The sequence below is a fragment of the Prunus dulcis genome, chromosome 5, assembly GCF_902201215.1.
Source record: "Prunus dulcis chromosome 5, ALMONDv2, whole genome shotgun sequence".
Taxonomy (NCBI): domain Eukaryota; kingdom Viridiplantae; phylum Streptophyta; class Magnoliopsida; order Rosales; family Rosaceae; genus Prunus; species Prunus dulcis.
The window spans coordinates 10,228,139-10,254,972 of record NC_047654.1 but is presented as its reverse complement, the minus strand read 5'-3'; the positions used below and the strand labels follow the sequence as shown (position 1 = coordinate 10,254,972).

The 26,834-nt window shown below is 38.2% G+C and overlaps 1 protein-coding gene and 1 pseudogene across 1 annotated transcript; one reads left to right on the top strand and one right to left on the bottom strand.

Moving 5' to 3' along the window:
* The first annotated feature begins 816 nt into the window (after positions 1-816).
* Positions 817-3,421, top strand: LOC117629283 (myb-related protein 330-like). Its single transcript, XM_034361824.1, has 3 exons — positions 817-1,182; positions 1,338-1,467; positions 2,335-3,421. Exons 1-3 carry the CDS (start codon positions 1,050-1,052, stop codon positions 3,113-3,115), a joined length of 1,044 nt encoding a protein of 347 aa, XP_034217715.1. The 5' UTR covers positions 817-1,049; the 3' UTR covers positions 3,116-3,421.
* Positions 3,422-14,952: 11,531 nt separating this feature from the next.
* On the bottom strand, positions 14,953-17,317 carry LOC117627835 (annotated as a pseudogene).
* Between the last annotated feature and the right edge of the window lie 9,517 nt (positions 17,318-26,834).

Below are 26,834 nucleotides of genomic sequence, written 5' to 3'. Positions count from 1 at the left end.
GATACGCTAAAGTTTTTTTTTTTTTTTTTTTTTTTTTCAGATTCCCAAGCTTGCACATCTTTTTGCCTTATTTTCAATGTATTATGTTATTTGGTTATTGAATGAAATTCCTTTCATTAAAATAAAATATTTTAAAAAAAAAAAGACTAAAAGAGAGTAGGTTTTTATAGGACAATACATGGGTGTACGGTGTATATTCTTAACCGCTCTATTATGATTAATGAATCTGTAGATGGTGATTTAGAAAATGAACAATTTCAATTGTAACAGGTGCATGGTAAAGATTCGTTAATCGCAATAAAATGGACAATGAATGCCTTATACATCATATTAATTATACTTACGAACAGTTATACGTTTTAGAGGTTATGAAAATACCCTTTTGCCAGCCATGGAACTAGCACGTGAATTGCCTATTTTATCAGTTTCTGCCAAACTTTCAACACATTAATACATTGCTCCATGGACCATGACCAACAAGGCACACAGAATTACAGTGCCTTCTTGCTCCCAATCATTCTACCCCCATAAATATTGCTTCAGCTTGATATATATAAACATGAGATGTCACAGTTTGATTGGTGAGATATTGTTAGAAGCGATGATAAATTAAATGCTTCACAGTAGCAGACCAAAAAGGAGCGAGGTGTGTGGAACCACCAGCATCAACGTGATGATTTGGAGAGTACGTGAAGTTGGTTACACACAATACACAAATATGTACGTAGAAAATAGTAAGAAACCATGGAATAAGATAATTATATATAAAGAAGAAGGAGGAGCTGATGAAATGTCATTGTAGGGTTACATGGAAATCTGCTTCCCCCTTGTGCGGACCCCATCAGGTTAATTAATGTCGGCTCTATAGCCTCACTGTACTTATATTACTTTTAAAGGAGTTTAAAGGAGGTAGAGAAAAACCCAATTCTCTTGCAAAACACCCATTTGGTGATCACTAGCTATAGCTTGCTAGTTTCATATCAATTTCTGATATATCAGAATTGATCAAGTTGAAGGGTTAACAAGAAATTGAGAATTAGGAGCAAAAAATGGGCCACCATTCTTGTTGCAACCAGCAGAAGGTTAAGAGAGGCCTTTGGTCCCCTGAGGAAGATGAGAAGCTCATCAGATACATCACCACCCATGGCTATGGCTGCTGGAGTGAAGTCCCTGAGAAAGCTGGTCATCATCCTTCTCTCTCTCTCTCTCTCTCTCTCTCTCTCTCTCTCTCTCTCTCTCTCTCTCTCCCCTTGTGTGTGTTAATTACGACTTATGACCTAATTAATCAGCTTGTTCCTAATAGTATTAAGAGGGTGCTTAATTGTTTTGTGTTTCAGGGCTTCAAAGGTGTGGAAAGAGCTGCCGCTTGAGATGGATTAATTATTTGAGGCCTGATATTAGAAGAGGGAGGTTTACTCCAGAAGAAGAGAAATTGATTATTAGCCTCCATGGGGTTGTAGGCAACAGGTTAACTTAAACACCTGTATTATTAATTAGTTAATTACCTTCTACTATTTTTCCTAAACCTTGAAGTCTTTGCATCCAATTAATCCAAACCAGTTCTTGATGGCATATATCTTAAGCCTCCAAATTTGAAAGCATTGCCATCGTGTTCAAACATGCATAATTGGGTTTTGCAAAAGCCTAATTAATTTTTCTTTTAGAATGCGCGTAAATTTTCGTACCTTTTTTGTTGTTTTTCTTTTGAAAAGAAGTTGTTTTGAAGCTTTAAAGTCATTGCAATATTCAAACATGGTTAATTGGTTTTTGGGAGGTCTATTTTCCTCTTAGAACGTGTAAGTTTGAAGGTTGTCTTGTTGTTGTTGTAGTATGCTTTTGGAAGAAGTGCTTTTGAAGCTTGGATTCATACCGCTTTCACTAATTAAAATCTTATATAATGCTCACGTTTATTCTTGTCAACAATAAATTAATTGGTACCGGAAGTTTGGAAACAACTTAAGTGAAATAGACCTCTAACTGAATACAAACAAACTTTCAAAACAAGTTTTCGCGATCACACACACACATATATATATATATATATATATATATATATATGTCTGGTTTTATGTTTTAAATATGTAGCTCTCCAGAAGCAATCTTCATCACTGATACAGTACAAAACCACATGTCGCCTACATTTTCTTACTGACAGACGTTAAGAAGTCAACTTCGGAGGTTGGCATGCATTGAAGATTTCATCAGCTGAAATCAGAACACAACACAAACAAAACATAATTTTAATCTTAATTAGAACTTAATTAATTAATTTGCACTCTTAAATTAATTACTCTTTTTACTAATTATATATGCATGACTGTATTGATTTTGTAGATGGGCTCATATAGCAAGCCACCTACCTGGAAGAACAGACAATGAGATCAAGAACTATTGGAATTCATGGATCAAAAAGAAGATTAGAAAGCCTTCCACAACTTCAAGCACCACAATAAGTCCTTCTTCCAGTGCTGATCATCTTCAGCATATGATTCCCCAGATGGGTAATTATATGATCAATTCAAACCAACTAGATTTTGCAAATCAAGATTTGCCAACCCCAAAGCCCCAAGCTCATCAAGAAACCCTATTCTCCTCAACATGCCCTCTCTTCATGTTTGATACAAGTCCCAATATGGAAGCAGCTCCAGAGAATTACAGTTCACGTGCAGAGCTTTTCCAGGACATGGTCTCCGCGGCGGGTTTGAGCTCATCTGAGCCGTGGAATCTGAGCCAGCATCAAGTCCAGGCCTTCCCGCCTCCGGCAATGTCATTCAGTACAACAAGTGCTACCAGTGCTACCATGGACACCAACTATTTGCCGCCGTTGATCGAGAACATGGACAACAACATGCTGCCCAATATTGATCATCAAGTTCATCATCAATCTTGTAACATTAATCTTGATGAGGAGGGAGATCATCAGATGGCCTTGGAGTGCTTGATGCAAAGGCAGGAGCTGAATGAATGGGTTGTGTCCCAGCAACAGTGTTCTAACTATCTATTTTGGGACACAGTTCTTGTTGGAGAAGAAGAACACAATAATATTGCACAGCCTGCCGCTTCATCAAATGCAGGAGCTAATACCCTACTGTCTTCTTTTCCTTCAACTCTATAAGATATTAATGGCGGTGTGTGAACAAACAACAACGTACACTGCTGTCCCCCCCTAACCTTACCATGCACCTCTCTCTCTCTCTCTCTCTCTAGGAAGAGCTTTTCGAAATGGTCCAGGCTTTTGAGTACAGAGTTTGTTTGTTTTTTTATTACTTTTGGGGTGAGATTGATGGATTGTGAAATTAAAGTGAGCTCTATAGGTAACATAAGCAAATGCATGCAATTAATATGTTTATTTAATTTGGGTTTGGCAACAGAAGAGAATGAATAAGGCAATGCAATGCGACAAGCATCAAAGTTTGAACTATGGTCTTCATTTGATCATTTTTTCTTGGTGTTAATGGTTTTCTTTTTCCATTTAATTTAGTATTAGTGCCTGTTTACATTCGTAGCCCATGGTATTCTTAGAAACAGAAGAGAAAATACTAACCAAAAACAATATTCCTTGTCAATGGAGAGAGACAGCTTAACAAATAGAGCCTTGAAAATTTTACAGCACTTTACTAAAATAGGATGATGTTTCATCATGTATGTTGAATCTTTCTTTTAAATGGCAATGCATGCTTTCATTAGTGTTGAATCTCATGCTTAAGATATTTTATCGATAATTATGATTTGAAATTAGAGATTACAAGTGGTCCAATAATGCTTGATTGAACAATTTGATTTTGATTAATCGCTTCTCTCTTTTCTCTAAATTCTTACTGCCGTAGAACATGCACGAACCAACCATTACAGAAGACATTTCACAGTAATGAAACTCATGATGAAGTACGTTTCTTTCGTCAAACTTTCAAATGATAACTTTGGAAATTATTGTTCCGTTAAAGGGAAAACCTTATCCTGGCTGGCTCACCTGTTTTTTCGTACCACCTCCTTTCATTTCCTGCAATCTTGTTTCCCCTTTCATGTCTAGCTAGCTCTCCCTGCCCCATTTTGGGCCATGGTTTTATGCTACTAATTATGTAGTAGTAGAGTTTCTGTTTTTTCGGATAAAAACCAAATGAGGGAGGGGTTTTGAGTTCGACACCTGTTTCAATGTTCGGCAGAAAAGTACCACCAAATAAACTTGTTGCATATAATTTATGCGTTTTGGTGGAAAATTCTCACCTACAACAACCATATTTACTCTATTCAATGACTTCATCCCCATCCTAATTTTGACAACAACAAAAAATACGATTCATGTACCTGAAGTGTTGGCTTTATATGCACACTTGACAGATAGAGGTCCTTACTAAATATAATGTTGACTCGTTTTTAACCAAAAGTTTTTGTTTGATTGTAATATTGTCAAGTGGCGTTAAGTTAATTATATTTTAATACATAATATAAATAAATAAAACACGTATTATAATATGAATAAGCTCGTCTTGATTTGGCAAGAGGAAGAGAAGTCCTTAAGCTTGTATGCTTGTACAAAGTTGTTATGCTTAGTTTATTGTGATGTCATTTTGTCAAGTGGTGGTAAGTTACCATCTTTTTCTTCTATGAGCATGAGTGCGTATAAATAATTTGTAATGCATGGCCTACTGCATATGTAATCAAGCTTCATGGGGTAAGAAAGTAAAAATGATTTGAGGTTTGAAAATAGTAGAAAAAAACTACTTTGAAATGCATGGACCCATGTACATCTGATGATATGACCTTTTTCGGAATAAAAAGTTGCATACCATTGAGAGGAAAAATAAAGTTTCTATTAAGCTTGATTTATATGGGAATTGTACTATTGGTCGGCCACTAATTGGAGATCATGCTGTGTGCTTCACTGATATGACGCACAATTGATGTTTCCTTAATCCCTGTAATTATATATAATGGTGATTAGGTTTTTTTTTTTTTTTCCAAAGTTATATATATCGGCGGGCCTAAGATCGTCAGTCCGACAGAACCGAACTGACAGTAACTAAAAAATAAAAAACAATAAATATGTTAAAATTGGAGTCGGTCCGACCAAACCGAACTGACAATAGCTGAAAAACAATAAATATGTTAAAATTGGAGTCGAGAGGTTTTAAACCCCTACCCTCCAACTCACATACTCAACCATTTACCAATGCACCACAATGCTTCTTTGTTCAAATTATGTTTTGCTAACATATTTAATGGTATCATTCGGATTAGAAAAAATTAATTAATTAATAGAAAACCCTATATTACCCTAATCCGCCTTTTTTTTTCATCATCCATCATCTCTGCAAGTTATGGCTCTCATTTTCTTTCTCTATCTTTCTCATCTTTTGTTTGGGCCAAAAAGAAGTTCATGCGCAAGCCCATCTTCGCAAAGAAATGCCCACAAAAACAGAAAAGAACAAAGGACTGGACTTTGATTCCAAAGAAAAAAAGAGAGCCCTAATCCACATAAGAAGCCCACGTATTTTACGAAATGGCAGAGTTGTAAAAACGCCAAATTAAATAGCAATTGACAACTAAAGTATATCAATAAAAATCTAAAGAAGAATTGGATTAGGCTTAGCTTCTAAATGCTCACCATTGATCTCAAAACCTAGAGTACAAAGTCAGCAAATTTTTTTGGAAAGCCTATTCTCAAAACCCACGTGACTATCTGACTTTGAAAAGTCAACAATTTCAACTATCACAAGAGAGTTGATAAGCAGGTCATTAGCAGAAAGACTTATCTGAAACTCTGCGGCCAAAAGATCAAAATCCTTTTGTATATAATTCTGCATCAGAGCAGGTGATCTTTCCAAGATATAAGTAAGGAACGAGGGAGTTGTTCAACAGGAAAAGCAAACTGACCATCATAGCAGATTGTGTTCCTCCTCCTTTACAATAAACAACATGGAATAAAGAAGAGTTGGTTCTTCTTTCAGAAAAAGCAAGGAAAAGACCTCAATGAAAACTGACTACTGATGGTTCTTCTCTACTAGAACAGATAACTTCCCTTTTTCTTTGCATTTAAAACAAAAGATCTGGTTTTTGGGAAATTTGCCGCCCATTACTAAAAGATTAGAAGCCCCACTCCAACATTTTCCATAAATATGAGAGGAGGTGAACAGATAAAAGGACAACCAAAAAATCAATCAAAAACAAAAACTCAAAATGATCACTTGATCTCAAAAGCCTTCAAGACACTGAAGCAACCAACAACTCATTGAGCCACAGGAAACAAGTTAGATATAATCCAGATCTCTAACTTCAGTTCAGTTTCAGAGAAATAGTCATTCAAAACGAGATTTCTCTCGTTACAAATTTGGTTCAGCATAAACCAAATTAAGCAGAGTTCGGGTTTTACAAATATGAAAACCACAAATTCATGAAGAGCCTTGATCAAGCAGAACATGTACCACGGTGCAGTTCCAGCTCAATAATCATTAAATCCAGCCATTTCTGCCCCTTCCAGACTGAAGAGGTTCTAATTATGTTGTTCAAAGAGCCTTCTAGGGTTTGAAATAGATTAAAGTTCTACCAAACTCGAACGTTGGTATCGATTTATAGCTCAAACTTGACAATTGAAGGTGTTAATAGTCTAATCCAGCAGAGGTATACCTAGTCCGGCTCGGATCAGAAGCATCTATCCAGGCAGAAAGTGAAGCCCAAAAGCATTTTTTTAAAAATCTTTTTAGAGCTGTTCTTCCTTTTTAAGCTTTGTAAAAGGCAGTTCTGCCTAAAAACAGTTCACTTTCTTATCATTTATTCTGGCCAAAACTACCAATTTTGTACTGTGAAAAATTGTGAAGTCCTCACCAGTCTGAGGCAAGAAAACAACTTACTTAGGAGATATTCCTCACCCAAATTCACAATCGCTTGTTTAGAAATCAGTAACTTTGGGCGCAAGTTATCAATTTTTAAGAAGTTTGCTAGGATTTTCATTGCTAGCAGTGACACGCACGCATATAAAAGAAAGTTGACTTGTTGACCAGTCAATAGTTTTTGAGACAATAGGGAACTTTACCCTACCATCACAGGAACAAATATAAAACGGGTGAACAACTTTTCTTTCTTTCTCTCTCTCTCTCTCTCTCTCTCTCTCTCTCTCTCTCTCTCTCTCTCTTCTGCCTTTAGATTTTTGTGCCGCCGAACCGCTTGCACTGAAATCGTCGGTTCAACCGATAGTCGTCAAACTAAACGGAACCTTTCAAAATACACCATTCGTGAGATAAATCGTTAAAAATTCTGTTAATTGCTGATGTGGCAAAATATGATTCATGTTTTAAGCTGATGTGGCATCCTCATAAACTGAAAAACTAATAAAATATTCATTTATTTTATAAATTAATTAAAAAATTAAAATCAAATGTATAAAAAATAAAATTAGAAAAACAAACACCCCCCTAACCTAAAAAAAACCCAGCCAAACCCAGTTTTTCCTCAATTCTTGTTTTCTCTCGTGTCAATCCATACCCAACATCTTTTCTAGTCCTCCCGCCGCATCATGGAATCAATCCATACCCAACCACTCATGTTCAAAGATTCACACAAAGAGGACATCAACCATTCTCAAAAGTCTACCAAAAACCCAAATATGGGATCGCTTCATAGGGGGGAGGGGAGAGAGATACAGAGGGTGGAGGATGAGTTGGGGTTTGTGGCCGTCGAAGAGAGAAAAGGGAAGGTGTTGTATCAGCCATGGGGCTGGGCCTAAGATGGAGAGAATTGGGCGAGGTGGGGGGGTTGACACTTGTTGAGGTCCAAAAAAGTCACGAGAAGCCCAAAGACATTTAAAGCCCAATATAACATATAATGTTGGTCATGCGTTAATTCAAGCTATATTTTGGAAATTAATTCATTAAATAAATATAGAAATAGTGTGCATGCCATGCCAAGCCAATAATACATTTTTCATATGTTAATCACCTACCAAGCTCACATGAAACCAAGTCATGTGGTTTACGGGGCTTGCATGAGGGATTGTGGTGTGGAAAGTTACAAAGGTCCATAAGGCCCACAGAAGCTCATGGATAATAGAGATTTTGGGCTAACTATTTGGCAGCACCAAAGTCATTACTCGGAGTTCTCCAATGTGGGTGAGCAAATGAGATATTTTCAAGCACTTTCTTTTTACCCATAGGAAATAATCATTTTTCAAATGCCTACCTTTACCCGTTGGAAACAAGCCTTTTTCCAGCACTCCTTATTATCCCCTGGAAACGAGCCATTTCCAACGCTTCCTTTTACCCATAGGAAATAATCAGTTTATGGTACATACCTTTACCTGCTGGAAAATAGCATGTCCCAGTTCTCTCTTTTAATCATTGAAAATAGGATGGTTCCAGCATGACAGGACCCGATCCAAATTCCGATTTGGAATTCGAACCGGACCCTGTGCTTGTCCGACACTTGGCGAATGTCGGGCACAAAAGACCTATTTACCCTTCTAGTTACAAACTAAATTTCAAAATTTGCATGGACTTCTACCGAAATTCGGCAGAGTCTCCCCTGTAATTTGTTCAATCCCAAAATTACACCTGTCAAAACGAGCAAGTATATTTATACAACCAACTGCCAGTATACGTAAACATACGATCCAACAGTTCTGTTCTCAATCTACGGCCAAATATCAGAGCAGCTACTAAGAATATACAAAGGAGTTAATCTTTTTACAAAACAAAATCCTACATCACGAGACGGCGCGGAAGGTGGGAAACGGCCCGGTGGTGGATTCCTGTGCACGTCTACTGCCTGGGGGCGCAAAACATTCAAAAAATGTGAGTGGACACAAATAAAGGTCTAGAAAATAGTATAAGAACATATTAACCCCACTGTAAAAACAGTTATGCAAAAACTGAGTTTTCCTCTTCTTTATATTCATACTAAAATCAATGCATTCACATAATTATATACGTATATGCCAATCATATTCAAGATCAATAAAACTCGCTTAAAAGCACTGTAATCAATTTAAAACTACCACCTAGGTGTACCCCTTTAATTCCGTCAATTCTTGATACTCCGTCAATTCCCCTGGCATGTCTCAGTGACACAAAGTCAACCCGAGCCACAAACTGGCAGGATTCAGGGGACCGTAGTCAGCCTTATCCGCATTCCTGGCTCTCACGATCAGGGCGCCCCCGAAATTCGTGAGGCAAATGTCAAGTGCACTGACAAAACTGAAGGCAAACTGGATGTCCGTGGACATCGTCATATCCGAAGGCAATATATATTGAAGGCAACCTGTTTCTGTAACTGGGTACCCAAGGTGGCTTAAGAAAATATAAGATTTCTGAAAGATCTGATGAAAAACTGAATTTTTGATTAAATCTAGAACCCTGCTATCATTTTATCTGATATAAATCTCAATCTCTACACTCCATATCTTTTTAGCATTTTCAACTAGGCAGCATATAAATAAAGATATTTATCTTCAACAAATCATGCTAGGAAAACCATAATCAATAAAACTTATTCAAGATCAAATAATGAAATTCATTTGCATAAAATCATTTATAACAGAAAAGTCCACTCACTTCTGGTCCGAGCTAACTGGACCTCTTGAAGGTCCCTCATGCGGGTCTGCCTGGCCCTGGGTGCCTGATTAAACCACGATGAATATTTAATTAATAAAACTGCTCGATAAACGTATTAAATTAAAACCCTCGGCTCCTAGAAGTGCGTGCACTAACTTTAAAGTCATTCTTATGCCCACTTGAGCATTTCAGATGGCTAGAACTGTCTTAAAAGACCTGAGACTTCACTAAGCGATAAACTGCCATATTGGTCAATACGGAACCTCGTGGAGTCCACGACCTCCAATTGCCAATCTGGGAGTCCCTATAGGTTCCTCACATTTAAATACCCAAGTCCTGCTAGTCTGGTCTGAATTGGACAGTCGGATTGACAACGATCGTGTAATCGTATACTTTCTAAACCTTAGCCCTAGGGTTTGCGATATCGGAGTATCCGGGACTCCGATTTACGATCCGTTGAATCCTACACGATCCTGGAATTATGTAGAATAACATATTTGAAATTAAGTACGATCCAACAGCTCAACAGTATTGAACCTGAAAATTGCACAATATGAAAAATCCGTTCGAGGCTCAAACGGTATCCAAATTGAGATCCGCGAATTCTTACACGCTCGTGACAACCTAAGGATCGCATCCAGACTCAGTGCCACTGCACTACCCTCGCCCACGCTCCGCCACATGCGCGGGCAGCGATGGGTGTCCAAAGCGATTACGCATCGCCGGAAAAACTCAAAACCACGGCTCCAAACTCCTATCCTAGGTATAAAACCATATTTAGAACCACTTTTGTTCTTGGACCTACCCCAAAAACGGACCGGAAGTGGCTGAACACGGAGGCCGAAACTCAGCCAAATTTCAATTTGAAAACTGGGCTATCTACTTTTAAAATTGATGCAAACCTATCCAACCATCAGCTAGAGCATGGAAAATAGGTAGAAATTCATACCTTACTCGACAAATTTAGAGAAGAATTGAGGGAGAACGAGCGGGTTGAAATTTTGACAAAACCGGCGCGATTTTTCGAAATTTCCGGCGGTTGGCGAGCTGCTCGCGGCGGGGATGAGCTGAGGCGTGACGGCGGGGTCGGGTCGGTCAAGTTGGTACCGGTGTTGTGGCTCGTGGTGGACGGTGGCGGTGGTTCAGGCGGTTGAAGGGCGACGGGAAGGGATGCAGCGGGAGAAGAGAGAGAGAGAGAGAAGAAACTGAGGGAGAAGAGAGAGAGAAAGGGACAAAAATCTGATTTTTTCCAACTTATCGTTTTGCCCCTCATGGTATTTTAACCGTATTTCTTCGTTAAAGGTCCGATTCGAGCCCACTCCGTGTTTACGGACTTGTTTCGTCGTGCTCTATGCAACGGCGTATGTGGAATTGTCAAATTCCTTTTCGGTCAAAAAGTCAACTTTTTCTTAATAAAATATTCCAAGGGCAAAATTGTCTTTCCTCAAAATAAATTACTAATTAAATATGAATTTTTGTTTTGGGTCATTACACAGCACCTCCCTTTACCTATTGGAAATAAAGGAAAACCCTCACCCTCTATAAATTGGCATTCATTGCTCAGACAAATAACACCAATTTTTTAGTCTATATTTAATTAATCGGATTCCGATGTGAATATTAAATTAATTAAACATCTAAGTACGTGCATATATTTAATATATATAATCAGTGGTTTGAAAATGATGAATTATGGACACTAGTTCTCAACAGTATATGTTGTAAATTCAAAGGTAGTTGAGAACTAATTTGAAATATGGAGTTGTGGAATATGGGAAATTTTATGATAAGTTTCGGTATATGGTTTTCAAACTCACCATAGGAGTACCCCCCCAAGTTGCCTTTGAAACAATTTTGTCATTTATAACAATGCCCCATGAGTTCCAGGAACGCATGAATCGTGTGGTGCGAGGATGTGCGTTCTCAGGTTGACTACATGTTCCCCAAGTTCTGCAAGGATGTGCGTTCTCGGGCTAACTACGTGTGCCCCAAGTTTTGCGAGGAATGCGGCGCAGGTTGACTTTGTGTTTCTAGGACTTGAGAGGATGTAATAGACAGGGTACTTGGAATTGACCGAATATCATTGAAATTGATGGATTATTAGTGGAATTGACGGATCACATATGGGGTACGCCTAGTTGGATAGTAGTTGAGTCTTGAAATGTTTTAAACTAAACATTATGATTTTATTTTGATACTTATTGATGAAGGTTTAATACTTTTCCGATTTATGAGACAAGGATTGAGAGTTTTCTAAGTTTAAGGATTTTATATAATTCACAATTAATTTCTTAAGTGATGAATTTATTTTCACATGTGAAAGAAGGAAAATATATTTTATTTAAATTATTGATATTGACATTAAGGTTTCACGTGGTCAATGCTATTTTAATAATTTTTCTTTTTTCCTACTTATGAGTAATAAGTTATTATATATATATATTTATTTATTTATGCACATGTGGGATGAGTAGAAGATTGTTCTAACCTCAATAGCCCTTGATTGAGTTTCGGTAGATTGATTTGAATTATTTCTGAAGGTTTCTCGATTTTATTTGATTAAGTTACCTTTGTTTACTTACAATTTATGTAGAAAGAACTACGTATGGCTTGGTCCCTTAGTAAGGGTACGTAGGCAACTTAGAGTTACTAGGTGCAGCCACAGAAGCAAGTGTTAAAAATTTGTTCAATTAAGTTATTTTGGAACTTGATAACGCATTCATGTTATTCTAAGAGTTTAGACCAGTTTTAGATGGAAGAATGATTTATTTGGTATAAAGAGGCCTGAGGTCATTCAAAGTTATTTGTTTAATGCATGCTGAACGATTGTGGATATGAGTTGCATTTTGTTCAGGTGAAAGTTTTAGGAAACGAGCGAATTATAGGTGAGACTCTGTCGAATTTTCGGCAGAAGTCAAACCTTAAAACGAATTTTTGAGTCTTAGTTAGAAGGGCAATTTGGTCAAGTGTGCCCAGCATCTGCCAGGTGTTGGACACGCACAGGGTTCAACTCAGATTACAAAGTGGAATTTGGGCGGGTCTTGTCATTGTTAATTTTTCAGTCTATGTGGATGCCACATCAGCTTAAAACAGGAACCCTATTTCGCCACATCAGTAGTTAACAAAATTTTAACGGTTTACCTAACTGAAGGTGTATTTTGAAAGGTTTCGTGAAGTTTGTGTACTGGTCAATAAACGTTGGATATGAGTTTGTAATGACCCTCATAGTTTGGGGGGTTTACTGTAGTTAATCCTAAATTATAACACGTATTCTATGGGAGTTTGTAACACACAAGGCAAGTAATCATTGTATACAAATGTAAATGTTTTTGTTTTGAGACTAAACTCAATGTATTTAGAGGTTATACCAAGAGCACGACTCATTGTTAAAGACACAATTTATCTCATAATTGAGAGATTTTGCAACTGAAAAAAGGAGAATAAAAAGTTGAAAAAAAGAAGAAGAAGAAAATGAAACGAGTCTTGCATGGACCCAATGGGCTTTTGTTGGCCCAAGCCTATTTGTGGGCTACACTAGCTCAGCCTTCCTAATTGGAAATATTGGACTTGAAAATTATTTTTGGCTTACCCCAAACTTGAGGTTTTAACCCATTTTCACCCCAACCTACAATTCTTTGGCCCAAACCCTCCATGTTTTGTTAAAATTTAAAGGGGTTAATAGTTTTATTAGTCCTTGAACTTAGACCTAATTTGCATTTGAGTACCTCAATTTCTAAAATGGTTCCCGTGGTCTTTTAACTTCACTTTCGTTAGGACAAATAGTCATGCCGTCAATTTTGTTAACTTTTGTTGTTAAATGCATGGGCAAAATGGTATTTTTATGTTAAAACAAAAAAAAAGAATAGAAAATCATATCCTTAAAATAACAATCAAATAAATAAATAAATAAATAATTCAAGTTTGGGAGAGTAGAAATCGGGTTAGAAGGGGAGAGTGAGAGTTTAATTTTAATTTTTTATTCATATCTAAGATCAGGGACTAATAAAACGATTAATCCTTTCTTGAAGTTAATTTGAACAGAGGGAGTGTGCTATGCAAAGGACTATAACTTGGCAAAACACGTAGAAATGGATGTGCCAAATCTGCAGGTGATTAAGCTGGTGTAGAGTTTCAAGTCCAAGGAGTATGTGAGGGAAACTTTTGCTTGGATGCACTACTACTGGTACCTGACCAATGATGGTTTGAGTTTTTGAGGAACTACCTCAATCTCCCATCTGAGATTGTCCCTGCAACTCTAAAGAAGCAGGCCAAGCCTCCTAGTGGTGACCGCCCACGGTAATTGATTTGTTTCATCTTTTTTATTGGTTATTGGATCTTTTGATTTATGTTACTGAGATAGTTTCTTTGAGTGTTTTACGAATTGAGTTTTGATTGTTTGAATAACATATGGTCGCGACTTGTAACTTTGTTCTCATTTAAAGGATTTATATGTTCTTTGTTCTAATTGTAAATGTCTATTCAAATTGTTGGTTTTTGTTATTTGGTTTAGCTGATAAGATGGGTACCGTTCAAGTCCTCGTGCACCAGGGGTGATTTTGGTCTGCTGACTACAGACGTCCTTTTGGGTAATGTTTCTGTTGTCAAGTAATTTGTTTTATATTTCTCATTTAGGTTCTATGTGTTTTTACCGTTTATTGGGTTGGAGATCAATTGCATGTCGATGATATTCTATTCATCTTGGCATTTTGGAATTGTATTCTATTTGATCCCATTTACCTTGTTACTGAGGACTTGACAAACTTATTAAATGTGTTGTTTGATGAGAAGAATTTCTCACTTCAGAAATATAATGTATCTCTTAACTTTTCTGCTTCTTGCTTCTGAAATATCAGGGTAGTAGGCCTGGCTTTGGTCGTAGTGCTGGTGGATCCGGTGGAGCTGGCCCAGCGAGCTCTGGTCTGTCTTAAGGTATTAGATGTTTGTTTTTATTCTACATGACCTTTGAATCGCACTTTGCAAAATTTATTTTATCTGTCATCTATATATGTCGTTGAGAAATTTCTTAGATAATGTTTAATAATTATTTTCCTGCTATTTTGACCCTCATTTTTGTGTGATCTTTAGTAGCTTGTCATAGTTTCTGTCCTGGTATTTCAAAACGAAATTCTATTGGTTTGATGTATTCGAGTGTCGAGTTGCCAAAAAAATATTGTGATTTGAACATGAAGCAAGTCTTTATTAGAATACGTACAGGATAAGGAGTTATCATCGAACATCCACAAGTTTAAAACCAAAACCAAGAATCGAATTACCAAAAGTTGATATACACTTTACACGACATGAAAAGAAACCCAATCTACTTTTCTATCCATACTTGTTGACTGAAGCGAACTGCCTGCAGAAGTTTCTAGTGTCACAAAGGCACCGCTTTTTAGTCAACTTCCTCCATCTAATTCTCCTCCAATGGTGGCACGTCGACATCGTCGTCCAGTCTGGGATCATCATCATCAATTCTTAGACCCAGTTTCAGCATCCTGTGAATCCTCCTTGCAAATGTGTTGGGATCATCAAGGCTGAAGCCAGAAGTCAAGAGAGCAGTCTCATAGAGCAGCAGCACAAGATCCTTCACCGACTTGTCATTCTTATTGACATCCCTCTTCCTTAGCTCCTTCACTATGCCATTGTCAGTGTTGATCTCCATTATCTTCTTGCTAGCCATGTAACTACTCATGCTGTTGTCCCTCAATGCCTGAGCCTTCATGATCCTCTCCATGTTGGTTGTCCACCCGTATTCTCCAGTCACCAAGCAGCAAGGTGAATCCACAATTCTATCAGACGCCACCACCTTCTCTACTCTATCCCCAAGAATGTCCTTCATTGTCTTGCACAGGTTCTCAAATGACTGTTTCTTCTCCTCCTTCTTCCTCTTCTCTTCCTCCGATTCATCCTCGAGCTTGAGCCCTTCCTTGGTTGCAGAGACAAGCTTCTTCCCATCATACTCCAGTTGCCCAACAACATACTCATCAATGGCATTAACCATAAAGATCACTTCATACCTTTTCTTCTTGAGCCTCTCCAAGAAGGGCGAGTTCTCAACTGCCTTCTTGCTCTCATCAGTTATGTAGTATATTTCTTTTTAGCCCTCCTTCATCCTTGTGACATAGTGCTTCAAGCTGGTTATCTCATCACCACTCTTTGTGGAGTGGTACCTGAGCAAATAAGCCAACTTACCCCTGTTCTGGCTGTCCTCATGGATACCCAACTTGAGGTTCTTAGAGAAAGCCTCATAAAACTTGAGATAGTCCTCTTTATTCTCTGCAATCTCATTGAACAACTCAATGCACTTCTTCACCAGATTCTTCCTAATAACCTTGAGAATCTTGTTCTGCTGCAGCATTTCACGAGAAATGTTAAGCGGCAGATCATCCGAATCCACAACACCCTTCACAAACACAAGGTACTTGGGCATGAGCTCCTCACAGTTGTCCATGATAAACACCCTCCTCACATATAGCTTGATATTGCTCATCTTCTTCCTTGTGTCAAAGAGGTCAAAGGGGGCTCTTTTAGGAACAAAGAGAATGGCTGTGAATTCAAGCTGGCCCTCAACAGAGAAGTGCTTCCAAGCAAGAGGTCCTCCCAATCATTAGTGAGGCTCTTGTAGAAAGAAGCATACTCCTCTTTTGAAACCTCCTCAGGCTTCCTCAGCCAAATTGGCTTCTGCTTGTTGATGAGCTCCCATTGATTTCTCACCTCCTTAACCTTCTTCTTCTTGGGCTTCCCTTCTTTGTCCTTCTCCTCATCCACCTCCTCAACCTCCCCCTCCCCTTCTTTCTTCTTAGCCTCCCCACCATCTTCATGCTCATCATCACTGATCTCTTTCTCAACAATCTTCTCAACCAGTAAATAAATAAGGTAGCTTATGAACTCAGAGTGCTTCTTGACCAGCTTCTTGAGCTTCCTCTCTTCCAAGAATTCCAACTGGTCTTCCTTGAGGAAGAGAGTGACCGTGGTTCCTCTACCAAGTGGTTCTCCATTCTGATGGTGAAAGAACCACCAGCCTGAGACTCCCACACATACTGCTCATCATCATTGTGCTTTGTGGTCACAATCACCCTCTCTGCCACCAAATAAGCAGAGTAGAAACCCACACCAAACTGCCCAATCATGCTCACATCAGCCCCTGCCTGCAATGCCTCCATAAACTCCTTTGTCCCAAACCTTGCAATTGTCCCCAAGTTGTTTACTAAATCTAACACAAATTACACCCAACAAAAAGAAGAAAAAAACCCAGCAATTATTTCAAATCCAAACCTCTAAATAATTTAAACAATTCAACTAACAGTACTGCAAGTCACCAAATTTTCTTTGTTTAATTGGTAAATGAATTAAGTGAGCCTATCTAGTATCAGTGTTCAATTGTAGCTCAAAAGGTTAAAAGCATTGTCCCTGCATATGAGGTCCTAAGTTCGATTCCCCCTCCTCCAATATTGTTTGCATTAAAAAAAAAAAATCAAATAACTTAAAATGCAAGTGATGTTGTATGCACCTGATTTGGTCATGCCAATGCCAGTGTCAATGATGGAGAGGGTCCTGTTGGACTTGTCAGGGACAATCCTAATAACAAGCTCAGGCTGAGAATCGAGCTTGCGCCTGTCAGTGAAGCTCTCAAACCGAATCTTGTCCAATGCATCAGAGGCATTGCTGATGAGCTCACGAAGGAAGATCTTCTTGTTGCTGTAAAAGATGTTGATGATCAAACTCAAAAGCTGGTTGATTTCTGCCTGGAAAGCAAATGTCTCAGTGTCTGCCATGGCAAATTCTTCAGCCATGAATATTACACGTACATAGAACAGAATGACAAATTTGCAGTGTGTACTTTTTATTTTTTCTGTGCTGGTAATTGGGTTTCATTTTATAGTGTTGAGGGTTTGACTGAGGAGGTTCTTGTGGCTTCTTTGCCGACCCAGCAAAGTTCCAAAAGGAATTGTAACAAGTGAGTCGGTCGTGAATGAGGTGGATCAATATTTTTGGCTCTTCAAAGTGACCTAGACTGTTACTTCCTCTTCATGCAGATTTTTTGACACTTGGGGGCTCATTTTGCTACAGCTGTGATCTGCTGCTGTACGTGGCATTCTGAAGCTTAATGCGTGATATTCTTAACATCTTTATTTGTATAGTTGGGTAAAATAAAAGTAACAGAGGATATGACTGCAAACTTTTAACAAATCCATTGCCCTTTTGCGTATTTCATCTAATTGTGCTATCCCCTTTTGCAAATTTCATATTACCATGATTGAAGATGGATCTAGGAGGACAAGGTGCAGCACTGAGAGGGTTCCTTCGATTTTTCTGTTTAGTGGCACTGACTGTTTGTGATTGTTTTTGAAAGACCTAAGAACACTTTTTTTAATTAAAATAACTTCTAATAACGTTTGGCATAAAAATTTAATAGTGTTCATGAAACGTTTTTTTAGAGCACTTACAGTGGTGCTTATTCAGAAATATCTGTAACACACGAAGGCATTTTACAAAAGTCCATACTCTGTGAGGAACTTAGACAGCACTTGAACTTCTAATAAATATTTCAACACGTCTTTGCAAAATGCAAAAACACTTATGAGAGCACAAATGTTTCGCTCAGACTATAATGAGGGGTAAGTTATAAGGGGTAAGTTATAAGGCGTTCACTTTATAGTCATTAGATCAATCCAAGGGCTAGGGAGATTTGAGATAAAGTTGTACAATCAGGTAGGTGAGGAACTCAAACCCGAATTTAATATCCAGCAGGTCCGAAAAAAAAAAAAAAAGAAGAAGAGGCAAGTTCGAAGTTTGAACGGCAAAAACTCATCGCTCTAAAACCCATAGCTCTGAGAAACCACTAAGCTCTGGGAAACGGACGGCTGAAGGCAACGGTCAGACCCTGAAAAAGTATTTAGTTTGAGTGGAAAGGGCAGAGGAGTGGATTTTGAAACAGTGAAGTGGCGAAGCAGTGGAAGGGGAAGGAGAGAAGCCGTATTCTTTGGAAGTGATAGGTTCCATTTTTGGAGCAAAGCCACACAAAGACCCCACACAGACACCTTGCGATTGTTCAATAACCAGCATTTGGTGAGTAATTTATGGAATTTGAGTTTAGGATTAGAGTAACGGTTTTCCCCAATTTGTACCTTCAATGTTGTTGGATTTGGCATCTCTTCTTTGTGCTTCACTTGCATGTTAATATTTGCTTGGGTATATGTTAAAAAAACGAATGAAAATGAAGTCAATAACATGTCAATAATGATATGGATAAGATAATGGTGTTGAATTGGAGGATGCCCTCAAAACCTTCCACATTTGAAGCAGTGCATAGTGCAGATTATCTGTCTAACGCTAGAATATATATATTTTTTGAAATAAATATTATTTCATTTGTTACTAAATTTGCGTGAGAAAAATGAGAACAGATAATAATAAACTCATGAATAAAAGTGCAAAGCATTTGATGAGTAATTTATGGAATTTGAGTTTGGGTTAGAGTAATGGTTTTCCCCAATTTGTACCATCAATGTTGTTGGATTTGGCATCTCTTCTTTGTGCTTGAATTGCATGTTAATTGTTGCTTGGGTATATGTTAAAAAATGAATGAAAATAAAGTCAATCACATGTTAATAACATGTCAATAACATGTCAGTAATGATATGAATAAGATAATGGTGTTGAATTGGAAGAGGCCCTCAAAAACTTCCACATTTGAAGCAGTGCAGAGTGCAGAGTACCTCTATGGCGCTAGAATTTATATATTTTGTGAAATAAATATTATTTCATTTGTTACTAAATTTGTAATGTGCCTGGTTGACTAGTTGTGATTGTGCAAATACATGGTAGTATATGTGTTCACGTTATTTCACATTGTATTTGAGGAAATGGGATCCAACGTGGAGCTGGTATGGCCAGAGGCAGAGGCATATTCGTCACGGATGAACAACTGCTCACATGCAAATTCATCTCTAGCTGCAAATTCTTCGAGCGAAGTTGAGTGCGGAACAATTAGAACAATTCAAGACATCATGCTTTGGCCATCTTCTGAATATAGATAAGATTCAGTTTAGCGGGCAGATTGTGCATGGGGCTGTGTTGCGTAGAGTAGCGTGGCAGGGTGTGAAAGACTTGGATGGACTGAGTTTCTTATTAGGGTGTGACGTTGCTCAGTTCACTCGTCAGGATTTCTGTTTGATCACAGGGCTTCGTTTTGGGGAAGTGCCTAAAGTTTCCAGTGGAGAGAGTGATGAAATCAGACTTCAGGAAAGATATTTTATAGACGATGGAATTACATGCAATGCTTTAGAAGAAGCATTTCTGAGGTGCACAGAGGAAGATGACATCTACAAGCTAGCCCTTGTTTACTTTGCTGAGTTAGTGGTTTTGGGAAGGGACAAACATTTGAATATCAATCTAAATTACCTGACCCTTGTAGAGGACTTGGATGCGTTCAACAGGTATCCGTGGGGTTCGGTGTCCTTTGACAAAACCCAAGACAGTCTATTTTCTGCACCGACAAAGTATGTGAAAAGCTTTGAAAATGAAGAGGGAAGAGGGAAGGGGAAAAGTAAGGTAACGGGAACAAGCCGGAGAAATGAGAAGGGCAAGAAGGATAAGCATGGTGAAGCGCAAAAGAGTGGCTGGAGTTTTAAAGGTTTCACGTATGCTTTCCAGGTACATGGTAATAATGTTCATGTCAGTTATGTTTTGTTTTTCTTTAAAACATAAATAATGACTTTTGTCCTGTGAATTGTGTAGATTTGGGTATATGAATTAATTCCAAGAATGGCGGACCTGAATTACTGCAAGGTTGTTGATCCGACCACTGTCCCGCGTATTTTGCGATGGAGAATTACTACGTCTGTTCCAGAGATGAGAAAGTTGAACAATTATTTTTTCCAGAGCAAAGAGGTTTGGTTTGCAACCCTTGGAACTATTGATAAGATTAAATGAAATTATCAAGTAGAATGATTTAATATGACTCTTGTCTGTATTCTGAAACAGTCAGTTCAGTTGCGGCCGCTATGTCCGAGTGAAGAGGAAATGAGACAGCCATATTGGAGTTGGCCACAGGATCGCCCTGCGGTTGTCTCGGCAGAGGCAATTCCTTCTTCATGTGGTGATCTTGATGAGTTGAACAAGGTGGTAAGCTTCTTGAGGTCCGAGTTGTTTCAAGTAAAGCGGGAAAAAGACATCCTTCACTTAAAGGTCATACGGACGGAAAAACTGTTGGACCGATGTTTAGGCCCTCAGTTTGAGCAGGAAGTAAGGAGGGACCTAGCTTTACTGAAACAGAGGACGAATCGCTGTGTCGTCTCACATCTATTTAAGGGATATGGGGAATTGGATGACCTACTTCAACAAGATGAAGGGCCAAGTAACAGAAATGAGGGGGAGGAAAAGGAAGATGAAGGGATTGAAGGGGGTGAAGGGCCAAGTTATAGAAATGAGGGACAGGAAAAGGAAGAGGAGGGGATTGAAGGGGGGGAAGGGGCAAGTAATAGAAATGAGGGAGAGCAAAAGGAAGAGGAGGGGATTGAAGGGGGTGAAGTGCAAGGAAAACCAAGTGAGGTAGAGGAAGGGGAAAGGAAAACAAGTGAAGGAGAGCAAGTGCAAGTAAAAAGTAGCAAAGGGAAAAAAGCCGAAAGACAGAGCAGTAAGGGAGAGGAAGTGAAAAGAAAAAGCAGCAAGGGAGGGAAACTGCAAAGGAAAAAAAAGGAGGGCAAGGAAGTGAAAAGACAAAGAAGTGAGGAAAAGGAAGTGCAAAAAAACCAATGTGAGAAAGAAGATAATGAAGTCATGTTGCTTGGGGGTGACATTGGCGAGAGCACGGAGGGGACACAGATTGAGTTTAGTATCGTGGACATTGATTTGGATCAACACACAGCTGTATTATTTAAGTTGAACATCTGGTTGAATCTTAACGGTAAAGCTTCCGCACAAGGGGTCCGATTAAGGAAAAGGAAGAGGATCATTCCGAAGTGGAAGATCATTGAAGCCAGTGAATTGGTTCCAAAAACTGCGGCACAGACAACCGGACTGAAGACGTTAGACCCAATGAAGGAGATTCCCCATGATGATCTGGTGAATTTGCTGAAACTTTGTTGGGAATGGCGCCAGGACCCAAAGTAAGTCCCTTGCAATTATAAGATAGAAGCATGACTGTATATAATTTTTAATATTGGCCATTTTCTAAAACTGTTTTATATTCATAGCTTGGTGATGCAATTTGGAAACGTGGAAGCTGAGATTGAATTCTTGGCTTCCCACGTGAAAGCTGATGGATGGCTGAAGGGAGATGTAAGTGTAATTGATTATGCATTTGTTTTAATGTCCATAGATTATGAGATTGACAAGAAAAACATGTTGTAGCACCTTGATTTGGGGTTGTATCTCATGCGGAAGCGACAACAACAGTTGGAGGAAGTTGAAATAGCTGACTGGACAACGACCGATTTTTTTTTATGGTATGTCATCGGCCTTGTCCAAGTGCCGTTAATAATTACACATTATCCAGACACACCTTTATCGGAGGTGTTTAACCATTGATTGTTTTGTATTTCACAGAATCACATAAGTACTTGCTTTGCGGAGAATAAAAGGAAAAAACAGCAGGTTGGGTGGAAAATCAGAAAAAGTTTACTCAACGTTGTAAATGGGAAGGTTCCTCCGTGTGGGTTGGATTGGCAGAACGTCTATACGGTGTATACCCCATTTATGTTGACGAAGTACAAGCATTGGGTGGTTGTAATGATTGATTTGGTATTGAGTGAAATCAAAGTGTACGATTCAAAGGTTTCACTAATTCCAGATGACATCATAAAGGAAGAACTCGCCCCGCTATCAATTACGCTTCCAAATCTTCTCAACACCATGGATTTTTATGAAGAAGGTGTTTATGCAAACAATTGCAGCCGAGATTGGTGGTGTCCGTGGCCAATAGAGCGTGTGGATGTTCCACAACAGTCTAATGAGTAAGCACAACTTTTTATTTATTTTTATTACTTTCAATTGTCAATTACGTTAGAATGTCATTAGTTGAATTGATCGAGTTCTTGTTTTGCTTCAGAGGCGATTGTGGCATGTTTGTGTTAAAGCACATTGAGCTTTTCAGCGCTCAGCTTCCCTTAGCTACTTGCACCTCGCACAACATGCCTTTTTTTCGGTTGAAATTGGCTGCGGAGATAACAAGGGGAGATGCTTACTTCCCATGATATTGGTTGAAGATGACAAATGGTACATCACAAGGTTTTGGGAATGTCCTTTCTCAAAGTAATGTAAATACACAATATTCTCGTACGGGTCCTTTTGGAATTGTACCGCTAACTCCTCCATGACATTTACATGTTTGTTAACCAAACTGCATTGAATTGGAATTTGAAGACTGCATATGTGAATTGGGATTTGAACATGGATTTTTAAGTGTATTACATCATTGCAATGCGATATGTCATTGTTGATGCAAGCCACCATTAATCGCAATATGTTGCATCATAATAGGTGTCTCTACACATGCGAAAGGTTTGCGGCAGCTCAGTACCATACAAGTACACACAAAGACAATATACACAAAATGAACAACAATTCACTTGTGTTTCGACGACCAACACACAGACAACACACAAACTATATACACAAAATTGGCCTGCCATATACAGACAATAGACATGCAATATACACACAGTACACAAGCAATAAACACACAATATTTTGGAATTCACACACAACAGACATGAAATATACAAACAATAGACATGCAATATATACACAATAGACATCCAATTTACACACAATACTCCCTTCACACACACAATTGACATGCCATATACAGACAGTAAAGATGCGCTATATTTCAGTCCCCAACTACACCAACCATAAATACGATATTGATGTTAACAGTTTTTCTTCCTACTCAAAGAAAGAATTAGGTACGTTTCCCCCCTTCATTCTTAGTTGAGTGATACTTGTGGTCCCAATAAACATCCAATATTGGGGCAATGATATTCAAGATACATGCAGCAAAGTATCAATAAAACTTCAATAAACATTCAGTATCGGTTCTATAACATGCCAATTTAAAATGCAGTTAACAATAATAAAGAAGGAAACACTCCATAAAGCTTCAATAAACCTTCAGTATTGGTTCAATAACATGCCAAATATGAGATTATAATAATCAATAAACCTTCAATAAACATGTAAACAGTCAATAAGTTATCAATAAACATTCAATATGGGCGCAATAAAAACAAATTAATTACTATGATTTTATCGTAGTGGCCCTGTATTGTGAGTTTATCGTCTTCGTTATTACTTGGTTTTTGAAAGTAAGTGTTGGAACGTTTTTGCTGGTTTTGAAACAAATTACTGCATTTGTGATATACAAACAATGCCAATCCACGTTTTTTAAGAACAAATTTTACAAAATAGGGTCTCATTGGTGGTGCGTGCAACATGTCTTGTGCGGGAGAACTTTCACAATATTTGAAACCGTGCAGTTAAATGATCATTAAAAGAACAAATAAAATGACAATTGATACAACTAATAAAACTAAAACCAAGTCCTTAATGGACTTCACCATGTTCAGCACTCTAGCATCATATGTGTCATCTTGATGTTCTGCTTCAGCGGAGGTTACATCAACCCATTCGAATCCATTGCAACTGGTGGCTCCCTAATTGCAGGCATCATATATGGAAAATAATTATGTCAGAGTTAGACATAGGTGTCTTTTCACCCACATACATATTCTTTAAATTAAAACTTACATAGGAGGTAAGACACTTCCAGAATGGCTTCCCTCGATTTTTTTCAGATTTTGAAACCCGAAGCACCATTGTAGCTCCACAATAGTGACACCTCTTTGTTTGAGCGGGAGATGAAGACGAAGACATGTTCAATCTTCTCAGTTGTAACTCTTCTCACTCAGATCTTCTCACTGAAACCTCTTCAGACTCATACCTTCTCACTCATAGTTGTGATTCATACCCTTTCACTCATAACCCTAAACTTGTAACTCAGCTCTGTCTCATCTCTGCCCAAATCGAGTTATATTTATTTTTTTTTGGGATAATTTGGTGGGTTGGTCACGATGTCGACACATGTACCGTCAGCATTGTGACATCTCTTAGCCCGAAAAGCAATATAAACTACTTCACTACCAATTATAATTTCTGAAAAATGAGGGGACATTGCTTAAAATTTATTATTTTATTTATATTTCATTAAGGCAACTAGTTGGATAAGAATCCGTAATTATTGGTTCCATTTTAATAACATTACTAGGGGTAGTTGGGTGTGGGAAAATGGAAAAGTATATGATGGGACCTTCTTTCACTAGTCAGTAATCCATCACATTTGTATCAATGAATTTGATAGTGGGATAATCCCAAATATGGCTATGCAAACAGCGATTTAATTAACTTTTTGACTGTCTGACTCTGTATGCACCGTTTTGACGTTTTCCCTTCTTTTGTCTTCAGTTTTAATTCACTTCGGTTCAGTGTCTTTTAAAACGGTCAACTTCGAAATATCCCACCTGGAAACACCTTTTCAAAACACTATAAATCATCCGCTAAAACAAAACGTGTACCCCAAATATTCTCGTTTTGCACCTCTGCCACTCCTCAAATCGTTCCATTCCAAAAACTATTGAATGAATTCGAAACACTTCACTACAATCGGAGGAAAGAGAAGGAAGCATGTCCATTTGGATATGCCCCAAGCCTTCATCCCGGAGTCCGCTTGGTTTCAAGTGATGTTATACGTGGCAACCGAATCATCGGAAGATCTCTTCCGTATGGCATCTGTGTGCCCATTGTTCCAAACTTTTGCAAACAGTCCACAAGTGTGGAACACCATTTCAATGGCAAAGTACCCATACCATCCTATCTGGTACCGTGCCAGACCTGCGGTCCAGCATTTCTTGGAACAATGCAGGGCTTGCAATAACCCTGAGTCCATATTTAGAGAAGCATTCGATATTTTTTTCAAGCACGGTAAGGTGGAAGCGTTGTATGGGATGCGCAATGCAGCCACGGCAGGCCATATGGAAGCGGCTTATGTAGTTGGACTACTTGGTATGTCCGGAATTGGTCAGTCAAAAGAGGATGCATTACAATTCTTTTGTTCTTTGAATCAGCGTAACAACATTGATATGAAAGGAACCAGGGATGCTTTGACACGAAGATTAAACACAGTATGTGTTGCAACACATATCGTAGATATGTTTGACTATGGGAAGATTGAATTTAATCGCTGCAGCGCTTGTAACAACAATGAATGGTATTTTGTTATTCAAGGCTGGCCTAGTGAAGACAAGATAAATCCTGCCTTCTGGACTTGTTGCAATCGATGCAAATGGCACCGAGAGAGTATTTTTTGGTCCAAACTGATGCGTGAGTATGTTGTGCGAGGGAATCACGTTTTTTTGCATTAGTTTGAGTACAAATTTACGGTTTTGATGCATTGTGGACTTGCTTCTCTTCACTTCTAGGTTGGCTGGCTACGTTGTACATATGTTGTATAAATGTTGTTTAAAAGTTGGTATTTTGTCATAAACCGTTTTATATATAAATGTATAATATTTATTAGATAGGGGAATTATTACTTACATCATAGACGGCTAGGATTGATATTTTATTGACACAGATATTTTGCTCACCGACCCCAATCTTCATATTTCGTAAACGAAAAGTCATGCATGGAGTAAATAGGTGTCTTTTCACCGGTGCTTGGGAATGACATTTTCCCCCTCTGCAATGAAGGATTTGGTTACACGTTTCTTAAGCAAAAGTTGAACACTGATTGACGTTGAATACTTTTTTTGTGTGGAAGGAGTACAATGGATGACTTGTATATTTCCATATTATGTTTCAAAACATCCCTTAAACCTAAAAATTAAAAAAATTAACAAATTGAAGAACAAGTTGGACTAAATATAATTAACAAAGGGACAGCGTAAAAAGTAATATCATAATAATTATAATAATTGTGGATAAATAATAAAAACATACTAATGTAGCATAACCATGAAACAGGGAATTCAGTAGGAAGATGAAATCTTAATAAGTTCGTAGCAATTTTCGGGTCGTTTTTCTAATTTTTGTGTATTTCGTTCTGATTTTTCCAAGAAAATGGAATAAAAAATAATTGAGGGTAAAATGGGAGGATGTGGCCATGTTGACTGACGTACACTTGTGCAAGTGCTGAAAGGTGACCGGCTGAGATTGCGCCAGGTGTCTTTTTGCAATTAGGGTTGGCTTTTTTCGTGGAAAAAGGCATCAGAATACGTAATAAATAGTTGGAAA